The 12858-nt window shown below is 45.3% G+C and overlaps 1 protein-coding gene across 6 annotated transcripts in view; it reads right to left on the bottom strand.

Annotated features, from left to right (window-relative positions):
- UBE3B (ubiquitin protein ligase E3B) overlaps positions 1 to 12858 on the bottom strand; it is a 56313-nt gene that overhangs the window by 18375 nt on the left and 25080 nt on the right. For all 6 annotated transcript variants that reach the window (XM_059893604.1, XM_059893602.1, XM_059893603.1 and 3 more), the window contains 4 exons: positions 7107 to 7278; positions 5414 to 5532; positions 4666 to 4780; positions 3793 to 3892 (listed from right to left, as the gene is read on the bottom strand). In XM_059893604.1, coding sequence (XP_059749587.1) covers positions 3793 to 3892; positions 4666 to 4780; positions 5414 to 5532; positions 7107 to 7278 — 506 coding nt within the window. The remainder of the gene's footprint in view (positions 1 to 3792; positions 3893 to 4665; positions 4781 to 5413; positions 5533 to 7106; positions 7279 to 12858) is intronic.

Here is a 12858-nt window from a genome sequence, read left to right on the forward strand (position 1 = left end):
GAGAGCATTGACCTTTGGCCCCATCCTGTAATAGCGCTCAAATCATGTCAGCGGAATGAACAAATAACTCCAACCTCAGCTGTTTTTCTGAAAAATGTAAATCTCCCCAAAGTCAAGAGCATTGTTAAATACAAATAATAACAGTAATAATAATAACAGCCGCAGTAGTAATAAGAGCTAACTATACACGAGGGGAGGCTACTGCATTTTCATTTGATCATTCTATTAGCTCCCTGAAGTAAATATGGTTGAGAGAGAAAAAGGCCACTGCCGACAACCTCCTGAGATGGGGGATGTGCTCAGTGGAGGGACTAGTCAGTGAAGGGGCGCCAAGTGGCTGGTTTACAAGTCTAGAAGCTAGGACTGAAGTGCCCTGAAAAAGAGCAAAAGCTCTCGGGGTTCCTGGGCAACGCGGAAGGGAGAGCGCGGGCTGAGGACAGCGAGGGAGGCTGGAGATGCACATGCCGGGTACTCTCGCCTCTGCCTTCTGTGCTGGGGAGCTGGAGACAAGCACAGGTATTTAACTCGTGGGGGGCCACGTGGCATGACTGCTTCCCCTGACCCCCAAGTCTTTAGCATGATCACCTGATCAAGGGGTGCTGTCTTGTAGAACTTGAGGCAGAAGATAAGCCTCCTGTCAAGGTTAATACCATATGGAGCAGAGACAGCAGACACAGAGGCAGAACTACAGAGGTGACCACAAGAACGCCGGCCTCCCATGAATCGCAGAAAGACTGGATGGGGCTCTGGGTTTCCGTGGGGCAGGGAAGAAGGTTTGGGGTAACTCTCACCAGCTCTCAAGGGGCTAGGAGACCTCAGTGAGCACAGCGGACATCTAGGTAAGGATCATCATCCCACTTTGCAGATGAGGAAACTGTCATGCAAGGTCACACAGCTGGTGCACGGGGGACCAGGGCCCACGCAGAGACCACCATACTACCCAGCCCTACCCACCACACGTGGTTCTAGGCCTTCTAGGCCAAAGCAAGAGAGAGAGGCCTTAAGTACCAGTCAGGAGATGAACTGCACGTAAACATGTAAAAGCAACATAACAGAGTGCAGAGGATGAAGTGCCACGTGTGTGAAGCAGGCAGAGCTGAGACTTTTAAAAATATTAAGGAAAGCAATAAAGGCATTATAAGCCGGCTACCCACTCAGGTGGGATCAAGAACGAGGGAGAGGTTCGGTGTCTAAGGCAGATGGCATAACAGTAACAGATGAGAGAGACAACGCAGGCCTGGAGAGAGGCTTTCACCCCCTGTACGCCCCGGTAAGAACGTCACCGGAAGAGGACAGCACACACACTGTGAGGAGGGAGGGGAAGCCTGAGACATAGAAAACACGCCAAGCCTCAGACACTATCCCAGACCTGCCGGTGCCATCACAGGAGCAGGACAGGGGCCAGAAGATGAGGAAGGGCCCTATTTTCCCAAGGGAGGGAAAAGAGAGATTTATGAGCCAAGGACGAACGGCTCATAATCTTTATGCTGTCGATCTTAAGCGCCCCCCACCGCGCCCCTTGGTGAGGATTACCATACAGCCTGGACTCTTCAGTCAGGTCAGCTAAACCCAGAGCTTCCCAGACTTTCTTGTTCTCAGCACCCCCAATGGCTCAGTAATATTTCTTACTGCAATCTTAGGTCAAAAGAAATACCTAACAGTTCCATTTAGTAGACAGTTAAGTCCTAACAACTTAATAAGTGTTCATGTCCTAAGAACTTAGTAGCTGTATTTAAAAAACACGCATAAATTGAAATTAAAAATATTTTAATTTCATTCTTTTAAAACCCAGCTTAGCAAATAGGACATCACTGAGAAGAATGGAGCAGAATTTAACGCTGACGCTGTGAACTCAAGCAAGTACTTCACACGGTGCCCAACAGATTTCACTGTGTTTCCCTCAAAAATTTAAAATATCCTGTAGCAACCGGGGTGCCCAGTGCACCATTTGTGAACTGCAGACACACGGAGTGGAGATTCCAGACCAGACGCTGTGGGGACGCTGTGGGCCAGGGCTGAAGTCACAGACACCCAGGAACGGGGCGAGGAGCCGCATTTTAAGTCAGATTCCATCAACCTGGACTAGACCCACGAGGTGAAGGGCTGGAACCCACTTCAAATGAGGACTGGCTGGAGAAGGGAAGGGCACCACCCTTGGAAAACAGAGCACCCAGAAAGCAAACCGCAGAAGATGACACCATCCACTTTCAGTGGCTGTTCAAGGACCAAAGGGTAGAAGTTACAGAGAAGTAGATCGTGTAAGACAAGGAAGGATGGTCCACCACTGGGAAGAGAGAAGCCATACAATGGCCTGCTTTGCCAAGCTGCGCATCCTCTTATCTGAGGCAGGGGCCGGGATGCCGCTGAAGGGGCTCCTGCATAGAGGGCGCGCGACGAAGTCATCTCCATGAGAGGCTTAGCTCTGTCTAAGCCTTCTGAGACGCTCTGCTGTCAGGCGCAGTAAGAATTTAAACGGCCACATCTGTTTGTGAACCACTGCGTGAGGGGAAGTAAAGAAGGGCAACCACAAGTATGACGTCAAGGTCAAGACAACACCAGAGGACAGCGAGGAGGACTAAGTAAGTCAGGAGAGAAAGGAAAGGGCACCTGTGGGTTCTAAGGAGCCTCCCCCTGAAGAAGCAGACATTTCTGGAGCACTCACGAAACACCAGGGACGCCCCTCATCTCCCAGGCGCCCCCGCCGCAGCCCCTGGCCCTTCCCAAGGCTCTCACGCCCCTTGGCTCTGTAGGCCACACCCCCCGGTCCTCCTCCTTCCTCTGATCACTGCTCTCCCCGTGCAGGGCTCTGGCCTCCGTCCCCTGTCTTCTCACTCCCTCTGGCTCCCTGACCACCTCAGCCTCCCCCATGAATGCACCGAGGAGGTCTGCAAGCCGTCCGCATGTCGAGTCCCCCTCCAGCCCAGTCCTCCCTCCTGCGCTCCAGACCCTCGCGTCCACTGGCCTCGAGGAGTCGCAGACACGTCACCTGCCCCCTGCTCCTCCCAGCCCCGCTCTCGCCTGTGCCCCCACCTCTGGGAATGGCGCTCTCGAGCAGCCAGGCACCCAAGCCGGAAACCTGAGCATCCTCTGAGCTCCTCCTCTCCTTCCCCCCGAGTGCCATCGTTCTTCAAGGCCTGGAGGTGCCACCTCCTTCAAAATCTCTTGATGTCATTGTCCTTCTACTCCCGTGGGCCCACCCAAGTTCAGGCCAGTTTGCCATGACACCTGCCTCTCGCCAGTCCTCCACGCTACGGCCAGAAGGAATTTTCTAAAGCAGAGCTCTGACCAGGTGCCTCCACAGCTAAAAAGCTCTCCGACGGCTCTGGACGAAATCCACGCTCCTACCCTTGGTTTACAAGGTCCTTCCTGCTCCAGCTCCTACGAACCTCCTCAGCTTCATTTCTTGACTCCACCTGGCTCTCCACTGGCACCACGTTCTCTCTCACCTTGGGCCTTGACTCCACCTGGCTCTCCACTGGCACCACGTTCTCTCTCACCTTGGGCCTGTAAGCACTGTCCGCTTCTACCTGTGGAGTCTTCTCCTGAGCCCCTGCCCTGGGTGCCCACAGCATCCATCCCCGTGGCATCCACCCCACACTACCCAAACGGACAGTTCACACCGTCTTCAATCTCTGTACCCCCAGCACTTGGCATAACAGCTGGAATAGAGTAAGAGCCAGTCAGCATCTGCGTTTACTGAATGATCGTTTTTATTCATTTCTAATAATCGGTATAACAAAAATGGACAGTCAGGAACTTGGTGGGAGGACCCCAGCCCTGAGTGCAACTCACATTTCTGTGAGGAATGACGTGCGGGATGTACTGCAGGATCAGCTGAGCCCGTTTTCTGTCCTTGTCAAGTTCCTGGAAAAGCACGCTAGGTTTGAGGTCCCTTAAAAACAAAGACATGGATTTGGGATAAAGACCAAGAAAACCATCCTCTCGGGCAGGGTTGGCCAGCTACAGCCTATGGGTCAAATCCAGCCTGCTGCCCATTTTTGTAAATAAAGTTTTAATGGAACAGCCACACCCATTCATTAGGTACTGTCTCTAGCTGCTTTTGCACTACAATGGCAGAGTTGAGTAGGTGCAACAGACGCTGTCTGGTGTGCAAAGCCTAAAATATCTACTGTCTGGCCCTTTACAGAAAAAGTCTGCTAATCGCTATTCTAGTGCCACAACTTCAGTAGTTACATAAGAGTTGATCTGTCATTGATTTAAAAAAGGCAGACATGATCTTATGTTTAGCTGTTGCAAGAGGATTTCCCTACCCTACCCCCCAACAAACCTAGCTGTGGTTTGTATCCTGCTAATTCTGCTGATAAAAACTGCCATTTAATGATCATAACCTGTTGCTTAGTTCAGCTGAAAGAACTTTTCTTTCCAGTTTGCGTATGAAACATCTGCTAAATGTGAGCTGGCTCTGCTGCCAATAATGAGCTCTAATCATCTTCAGCGTATTGTGTCCTAACAGAAGCAACTGCGAGGTGACCTGTCCTGACAGGTGCTTTATAGGGACATATGCAGATGAAAGGACAGATGAAGAAGACGGACCAAGTCCTCTCTGCCCTAAAACATGAGTGCTGAGCATCAGGCCACACTGGTGCTGGCGGCATGATAGAGGGACACCAGCCTCCGTAAACCCCCTTCCCACCGCGTGCTCACTTTCGCAGCCAGTGGTCCTCGGGGGCGAAGCGCCGCCGGCAGTCCCGCTCGTAGAGCACCATCAGCCACCCGTGGACGGACTGGAACAGCTCCAAGGTCTCGCCCTTGGCATTCTCTGTGGGGCAAACAATCAGGAGAGCCACAGTCTCGGAGCTGCTCAGAACTGGAGGGGACAGGAGGATAGCCTGTGTCTCCTCTCGTCAGCCCCGAGGCCCAGCAGTTCTTCGTCTCCCTCATGCTGAACGTTACATGGCATCAACAGAATTAAAAGGCTCCCTGGGTACATTCTAAGGGCCTGTGGGACCCGGGAATGTCTCAGACACAATCACTCGGGCTGCCTCCCACTTGTATGTCATCCAAAGGACCTTTTAATCTAAGGAGTTTGGTGCTGAACGACTGGAAACACTTCAGGAGGTAGACTCTAACTTGAACTGGGACCAGGCACGTGTTTTATCTTCATGAAAATCAACTCAAAGAATCAAAAGGAGTTTCAGGGCAAAATTAATCATGAATAATCCTTCACACACACATGTAAATCCTGAAGGATGCCTGGGAGAGTAAGACTTCCATAACCACACTACTATCTTAAGAGGTCATAAACAGTGGAGAAATAAAACTTCTAACTATGTGAATAAATGTGCATTTTCAATTAGCTTTGATGGACAAGGCTAAGAATCAGTTGATGTTATAGGCTCTAGACTCCCCGTGTGTAGCAGCAATTAAACAACGGCTGATATCTTTACCTTACCTACGATCCCATCCCAGATCATCTTAAACACAAAGGAATTCAGAAAAGAGGAGATGGTGATCAGTTCTTCCAGTTTGAATGAAATCTGTTCTTCATAAACTTCAATGTCATCAAGGATCCTAAGTCAGACAGAAAATTATTCACAATTTCCCACTAAGAAGAAGGGGAAAAAAAAAGATCTATTCCTCATACTAGACAAAATAATGTTAAGAAATAAGCTCTTTTAGATAAAATTTACAGGTAAAATGATATGATGGAAGGGTGGGTGGAGGTATAGATGAAGCAAAAGTGGCCATGAGTTGATAACTAACTAATGAAATTGGTTGACAGGTACGTGAAGGTTCATTATACTATTCTTTCCACTTTCTATTTATTTGAAATTGTCTGTAGTAAAAAGTTAAAAAATACAATTGAGAAAGGAAAGAAACAACACGTTCTGCTCTACCCTTTTCTTATTCATAAGGATCTGACTGTGACACTGCTTATGAATTCATGTCTGAATTATCAAGGAATCTTGACTGAGTGTCTGTGTCTACTGAGGGAAGTTGTGGAATCTTATTCTGCATCTGCAACAGACACTAGGGGCACTGAGTAGGTGCTTGATAAGTATTTGAGGGTGAATGAATAAATGTCTGAAAGAATATATGAATAAATGAACCATAAGATGCAGCTCTATCTGAAAATCTCCTATAACTGCTCTATTCACTTTAGAGCCTGACTCACTCTTGGGTCACCCTTGACCTGGCAATTAAGGGTGTGTCACCAGCAGCTGCAGACCCCTGCTCTCCCCTCTAACTACTCACTGAGCCCTCCCTCCATGACTCATACCCAATCCGCCACCTACATATTCCTAATCCCCTCCTGTCGATCTCTCCCGTACCGAATATAACTTCCTGAGGTCCGTTCTAGCTTACAATTCTTCACCAACCTTTTGGGAAAAAGTGGAATTAAAAGAATACCAAATACTCAAGTAGACACATAAGCTTAAAGAAAAGGAACTGAATGGGACTAACATTTGTTAATTTCTCACTGTGCCAGGCACTGTACTAGGTACTTGACACTCCTTTTCTCATTTACTCCCTATCAGATTGGTAATATTGTCTCCATTCTAGTGTTGAGGAAACTGAGGCTCAGAGAGGTTAAGCAACTTGCCCAGGGTCAGTTTGGTAACAGCTGTAAGAATAACAGCCAACACATACTGACTGCTTCCGGTGCCTGGGACTATGCCTAACACTCATCTCTTCTGTACCTTCCCACACGGCTAAGAGGTAGGTGCTATGAATTCCTATCTATAGATGAGGAAACTGAGGCCCAGAGAGGTGGAGCCCCTTCCCCTCTGGCCCAGGGTGTCTCAGTGAGTGGCTGAGCCAGGTTCTGCATACTGGCTCTGGAATTTTCCAGTTAACTACCTAGCACAGTGAGTAAATAGCTGAGGTGTGATTTGAACCCAGCTCTAGAAGATCCCAAAGCCCACATCAAGTGGTAATGACCCAGCTCTCCTGAAAGGATGGGAACTAACAACGGCTGAATCCCTACTAAGTGCCACCCACTTTGTAAATGTCTTGTCAAATTCTTCTAATGACAGGTCCAAATGCTTGCAGTAATCACATTAACAATTGCTTCCTTGCTGACACTGTACTTTGGTCTCTCCACATTCTAGGAAAGGAATTCAGCCCCACAGCAGTCAACCTACGTGATGAGGTGCCGGGAACAGTCACAGAACAGCATCAGCATGGCCAAGAGCTGCTTAGACTCTTCAGTGTCATTGTTGAGGCATTCCAAGAAGAGCTTTAACCCTCCGTGGGGCCCCAGTTCACAGATAAATGCCCAAAGTTTGGGCAGCAGGTCATCAAGGTAAGTGAGACCTGGAAAAGGATAGAGAAACCCAAGCTTCAGGTGGGGCTCCACCTGGTCCCTTACGTCTCCTCTCCTTCGGGAAAACAAAACACTTAAACCTATTAGTGACCATTTAACACATGTTGAGAGAAAGAAGGTGCCATTACGAAGAAAAACATCACCATGAGAACAACAATGATAATCGCAGCTAATATTTAGTGGGTGCTTACTGTGTGTCAGATACCATTCTAAATACTTTACAGGCACTATTTCCTCTTCACCTTGGGCAACCCGATGTTATCACCATTTTAAGGGAGGACACTGATGCACAGAGAGGTTGAGTAACTGGCCCCAAATCACACAACCAGTAACTGTCAGAGCCAAGAACAGAACCCAGATCTGCTGACTCAGTGTTTATGTTTTAAATCAGGGATCAGCAATTTTCTTCTGGAAAGGGCCAGAGAGTCAGTATTTTTAGGTTTTTAGTCTGGACCAGTCTCCGTCACAGCTACTCAATGTGCTACTATCACAGCATGAAAGCAGCCATAGACAATAGGTAAATAAATGGATGTGGCTGTGTTCCCAACAAAACTTTAATTACAAAAGCAAGTGGTGAGCTGGACTTGGCCCATGGGCCATAGTTTGCCAACCCCTGCTTTAAACTATCTTGCAGGCTTATCCACATTTAGCAAAGCTCTCCTCTCATCTACTGCTATTATTCTATCTCTGTCAAAAATGGGAAAGCAGCGAATGAAGTGTTACACAAAAATTTGACCCGGGGAGAAGCAGAGGGCTTCTGATGGCTAGGCCTCAGGCACACAAGCTGCATCACTGTTATCTATGAAGGCTTTTAATATGGCTATTGACTTAGAAAGTGTGGCTCTAAAGTTCCACGTGTCACTGAATGTACAGTAAGATGTGTTCCTCAAACGATTCCTCAGAAAAGGAGGAGTCACCTTATATTTGAGTCCTTATAATGCCTCTCACTTTACAGAGCACTTTGAATGTCTTAATTTTGAACAAAGAACTGTTTGGGGAAGATATATTAGCCTGGGGGCAGACTCAATCAATGCTACTTATGGATGTTTAGAGGATGAACTGAAGGGACTGTAATGGAGGCAAAGAAATTTAACACCCATCTCATTTTTATTCCTAAAGGTTTCACCTCACTTTTTCAAGGGTAAGGGGATGTGGTTATAAAATGCAGAAACCTCACAATTTAAAAATAAGTTAAAAAAAACAAAAACAAAAAACAGGGTGACTGAGAGGATCTTCAAGATGGCAGAGGTGTAAGATGTGGAGATCACCTTCCTCTCCACAAATACATCAAAAATACATCTACATGTGGAACAACTCCTACAGAACACCTACTGAATGCTGGCAGAAGACCTCAGACTTCCCAAAAGGCAAGAAACTCCCCACGTACATGGCCATGTGGCTGACAGGGTCTTGGTGCTCTGGCCGGAGGTCAGGCCTGAGCCTCTGAGGTGGGAGAGCCAAGTTCAGGACATTGGACCACCAGAGACCTCCTGGCCCCACATGATATCAATCGGCGAGAGCTCTCCCAGAGAACTCCGTCACAATGGTAAGACCCAGCTCCACTCAATGACCAGCAAGCTCCAAGGCTGGACACCCTATGCCAAACAACTAGCAAGACGGGAACACAACCCCACCCATTAGCAGAGAGGCTGCCTAAAATCATACTAAGTTCACAAACACCCCAAAACACACCACCGGACGCTGTCCCACCCACCAGAAAGACAAGATCCAGCCTCATCCACCAGAACACAGGCACTAGTCCCTTTCACCAGGAAGCCTACACAACCCACCGAACCAACCTCACCCACTGGGTGCAGACACCAAAAACAACGGGAACTACGAACTTGCAGTCTGTGAAAAGGAGACTCCAAACACAGTAAGTTAAGCAAAATGAGAAGACAGAGAAACACGCAGCAGATGAAGGAGCAAGGTAAAAACCAACCAGACCAAACAAATGAAGAGGAAATAGGCAGTCTACCTGAAAAAGAATTCAGAGTAATGATGGTAAAGATATCCAAAATCTTGGAAATAGAATGGAGAAAATACAAGAAACGTTTAACAAGGACCCAGAAGAACTTAAGAGCAAACAAACAATGATGAACAACACAATAAATGAAACTAAAAGGTCTCTAGGAGGAATCAATAGCAGAATAACTGAGGCAGAAGAACAGATAAGTGACCTGGAAGATAAAATAGTGGAAATAACTACCACAGAGCAGAATAAAGAAAAAAGAATGAAAAGAATTGAGGACAGTCTCAGAGACTCTGGGACAACATTAAATGCACCAACATTCGAATTATAGGGGTCCCAGAAGAAGAAGAGAAAAAGAAAGGGACTGAGAAAATATTTGAAGAGATTAGAGTTGAAAACTTCCCTAACATGGGAAAGGAAATAGCCACCCTAGTCCAGGAAGCACACAGAGTCCCATACAGGATAAATCCAAGGAGAAACATGCCAAGACACATATTAATCAAACTATCAAAAATTAAATACAAAGAAAAAAATATTAAAAGCAGCAAGGGAAAAGCAACAAATAACATACAGGGAATCTCCATAAGGTTAACAGCTGATCTTTCAGCAGAAACTCTGCAAGCCAGAAGGGAGTGGCAGGACATATTTAAAGTGATGAAAGGGAAAAACCTACAACCAAGATTACTCTACCCAGCAAGGATCTCATTCAGATTCGACAGAGAAATCAAAACCTTTACAGACAAGCAAAAGCTAAGAGAATTCAGCACCACCAAACCAGCTTTACAACAAATGCTAAAGGAACTTCTCTAGGCAGGAAACAGAGAAGGAAAAGACCTACAATAACAAACGCAAAACAATTAAGAAAATGGTAATAGGAACATACATATCAATAATTACCTTAAATGTAAATGGATTAAATGCTCCAACCAAAAGACACAGACTAGCTGAATGGATACAAAAACAAGACCCGTAGATATGCTGTCTACAAGAGACCCACTTCAGACCTAGGGACACATACAGACTGAAAGTGAGGCGATGGAAAAAGATATTCCATGCAAATGGAAATCAGAAGAAAGCTGGAGTAGCAATTCTCATATCAGACAAAACAGACTTTAAAATAAAGACTATTACAAGAGACAAAGAAGGACACTACGTAATGATCAAGGGATCAATCCAAGAAGAAGATATAACAATTGTAAATATTTACGCACCTAACATAGGAGCACGTCAATACATAAGACAAATGCTAACAGCCATAAAAGGGGAAACTGACAGTAACATAATAATAGTAGGGGACTTTAACACCCCACTTTCACCAATGGACAGATCAACCAAAATGAAAATAAATAAGGAAACATAAGCTTTAAACGATACATTAAACAAGATGGACTTAACTGATATTTATAGGACATTCCATCCAAAAAGAACAGAATACACTTTCTCCTCAAGTGCTCATGGAACATTCTCCAGGATAGATCGTATCTTGGGTCACAAATCAAGCCTTGGTAAATTTAAGAAAATTGAAATTGTATCAAGTATCTTTTCCAACCACTACGCTATGAGACTAGGTATCAATTACAGGAAAAAAACTGTAAAAAATACAAACACATAGAGGCTAAACAATACGCTACTATGTAACCAAGAGATCACTGAAGAAATCAAAAAGGAAATAAAAAAATACCAGAAACAAATGACAAAGGAAACACGATGGCTCAAAACCTATGGGATGGAGCAAAAGCAGTTCTAAGAGGGAAGTTAATAGCAATACAATCCTAACTCAAGAAACAAGAAAAATCTCAAATAAACAACCTAACCTTACACCTAAAGCAATAGAGAAAGAAGAACAAAACCCCCCCAAAGTTAGCACAAGGAAAGAAATCATAAAGATCAGATCAGAAATAAGTGAAAAAGAAATGATAGCAAAGATCAATAAAACTAAAAGCTGGTTCTTTGAGAAGATAAACAAAATTGAATAACCATTAGCCAGACTCATCAAGAAAAAGAGAGAAGACTCAAATCAACAGAATTAGAAATGAAAAAGGAGAAATAACAACTGACACTGCAGACATACAAAGGATCATGAGAGATTACTACAAGCAACTATAGGCCCATAAAATGGACAACCTGGAAGAAATGGACAAATCCTTAGAAAAGCACAACCTTCCGAGACTGAACCAGGAAGAAACAGAAAACATAAACAGACCAATCACAAGCACTGAAATTGAAACTGTGATTAAAAATATTCTAACAGGGACTTCCCTGGTGGCGCGGTGGTTGAGAGTCTGCCTGCCAATGCAGGGGACGCGGGTTCGAGCCCTGGTCTGGGAGGATCCCGCGTGCCGCGGAGCGGCTGGGCCCGTGGGCCACAATTGCTGGGCCTGCGCGTCTGGAGCCTGTGCTCCGCAACGGGAGAGGCCGCGATGGTGAGGGGCCTGCGCAGCGCGGTGAAGAGTGGCCCCCGCTTGCCGCAGCTGGAGAAAGCCCTCGCACAGAAACGAAGACCCAACACAGCCATGAATAGATAAATAATACATAAATAAATAACTTTAAAAAAAAAAAAAAAAAAAAAAAATATTCTAACAAACAAAAACCCAGGACCAGATGGATTCACAAGCAAATTCTATCAAATATTTAGAGAACAGCTAACACCTATCCTTCTCAAACTCTTCCAAAATACAGCAGAGGGAGGAACACTCCCAAACTCATTCTACGAGGCCACTATCACCCTGATACCAAAACCGGACAAAGATGTCACAAAAAAAGAAAACTACAGGCCAATCACTGATGAACAAAGATGCAAAAATCCTCAACAATATACTAGCAAACAGAATCCAGCAGCACATTAAAAGGATCATACACCATGATCAAGTGGGGTTTATCCCAGGAATGCAAGGATTCTTCAGTATGCTCAAATCAACCAATGTGATACACCATATTAACAAATTGAAGGATAAAAAAGTGGTGCTGGGAAAACTGGACAGCTACACGTAAAAGAATGAAATCAGAACACTCCTTAACACCATACACAAAAACAAACTCAAAATGGATTAAAGACCTAAATGTAAGGCCAGACACTATAAAACTCTTAGAGGAAAACATAGGCAGAACACTCCATGACATAAATCACAGCAAGATCCTTTTTGACCCACCTTCCAAAGAAATGGAAATAAAAACAAAAATAAACAAATGGGACCTAATGAAACTTAAAAGCTTTTGAACAGCAAAGGAAACCATAAACAAGACAAAAAGACAACCCTCAGAATGGGAGAAAATATTTGCAAATGAAGCAACTGACAAAGGCTTAATCTCCAAAATATACAAGCAGCTCACGCAGCTCAATATCAAAAAAACAAACAACCCAATCCAAAAATGGGCAAAAGACCTAAATAGACATTTTTCCAAAGAAATATACAGATTGCCAACAAACACATGAAAGGATGCTCAACATCACTAATCATTAGAGAAATGCAAATCAAAACTACAATGAGGTATCACCTCACACCGGTCAGAATGGCCATCATCAAAAAATCTACAAACAATAAATGCTGGAGAGGGCGTGGAGAAAAGGGAATCCTCTTGCACTGTTGGTGGGAATGTA

This window comes from Balaenoptera ricei, chromosome 14, assembly GCF_028023285.1.
Source record: "Balaenoptera ricei isolate mBalRic1 chromosome 14, mBalRic1.hap2, whole genome shotgun sequence".
Lineage (NCBI taxonomy): Eukaryota > Metazoa > Chordata > Mammalia > Artiodactyla > Balaenopteridae > Balaenoptera > Balaenoptera ricei.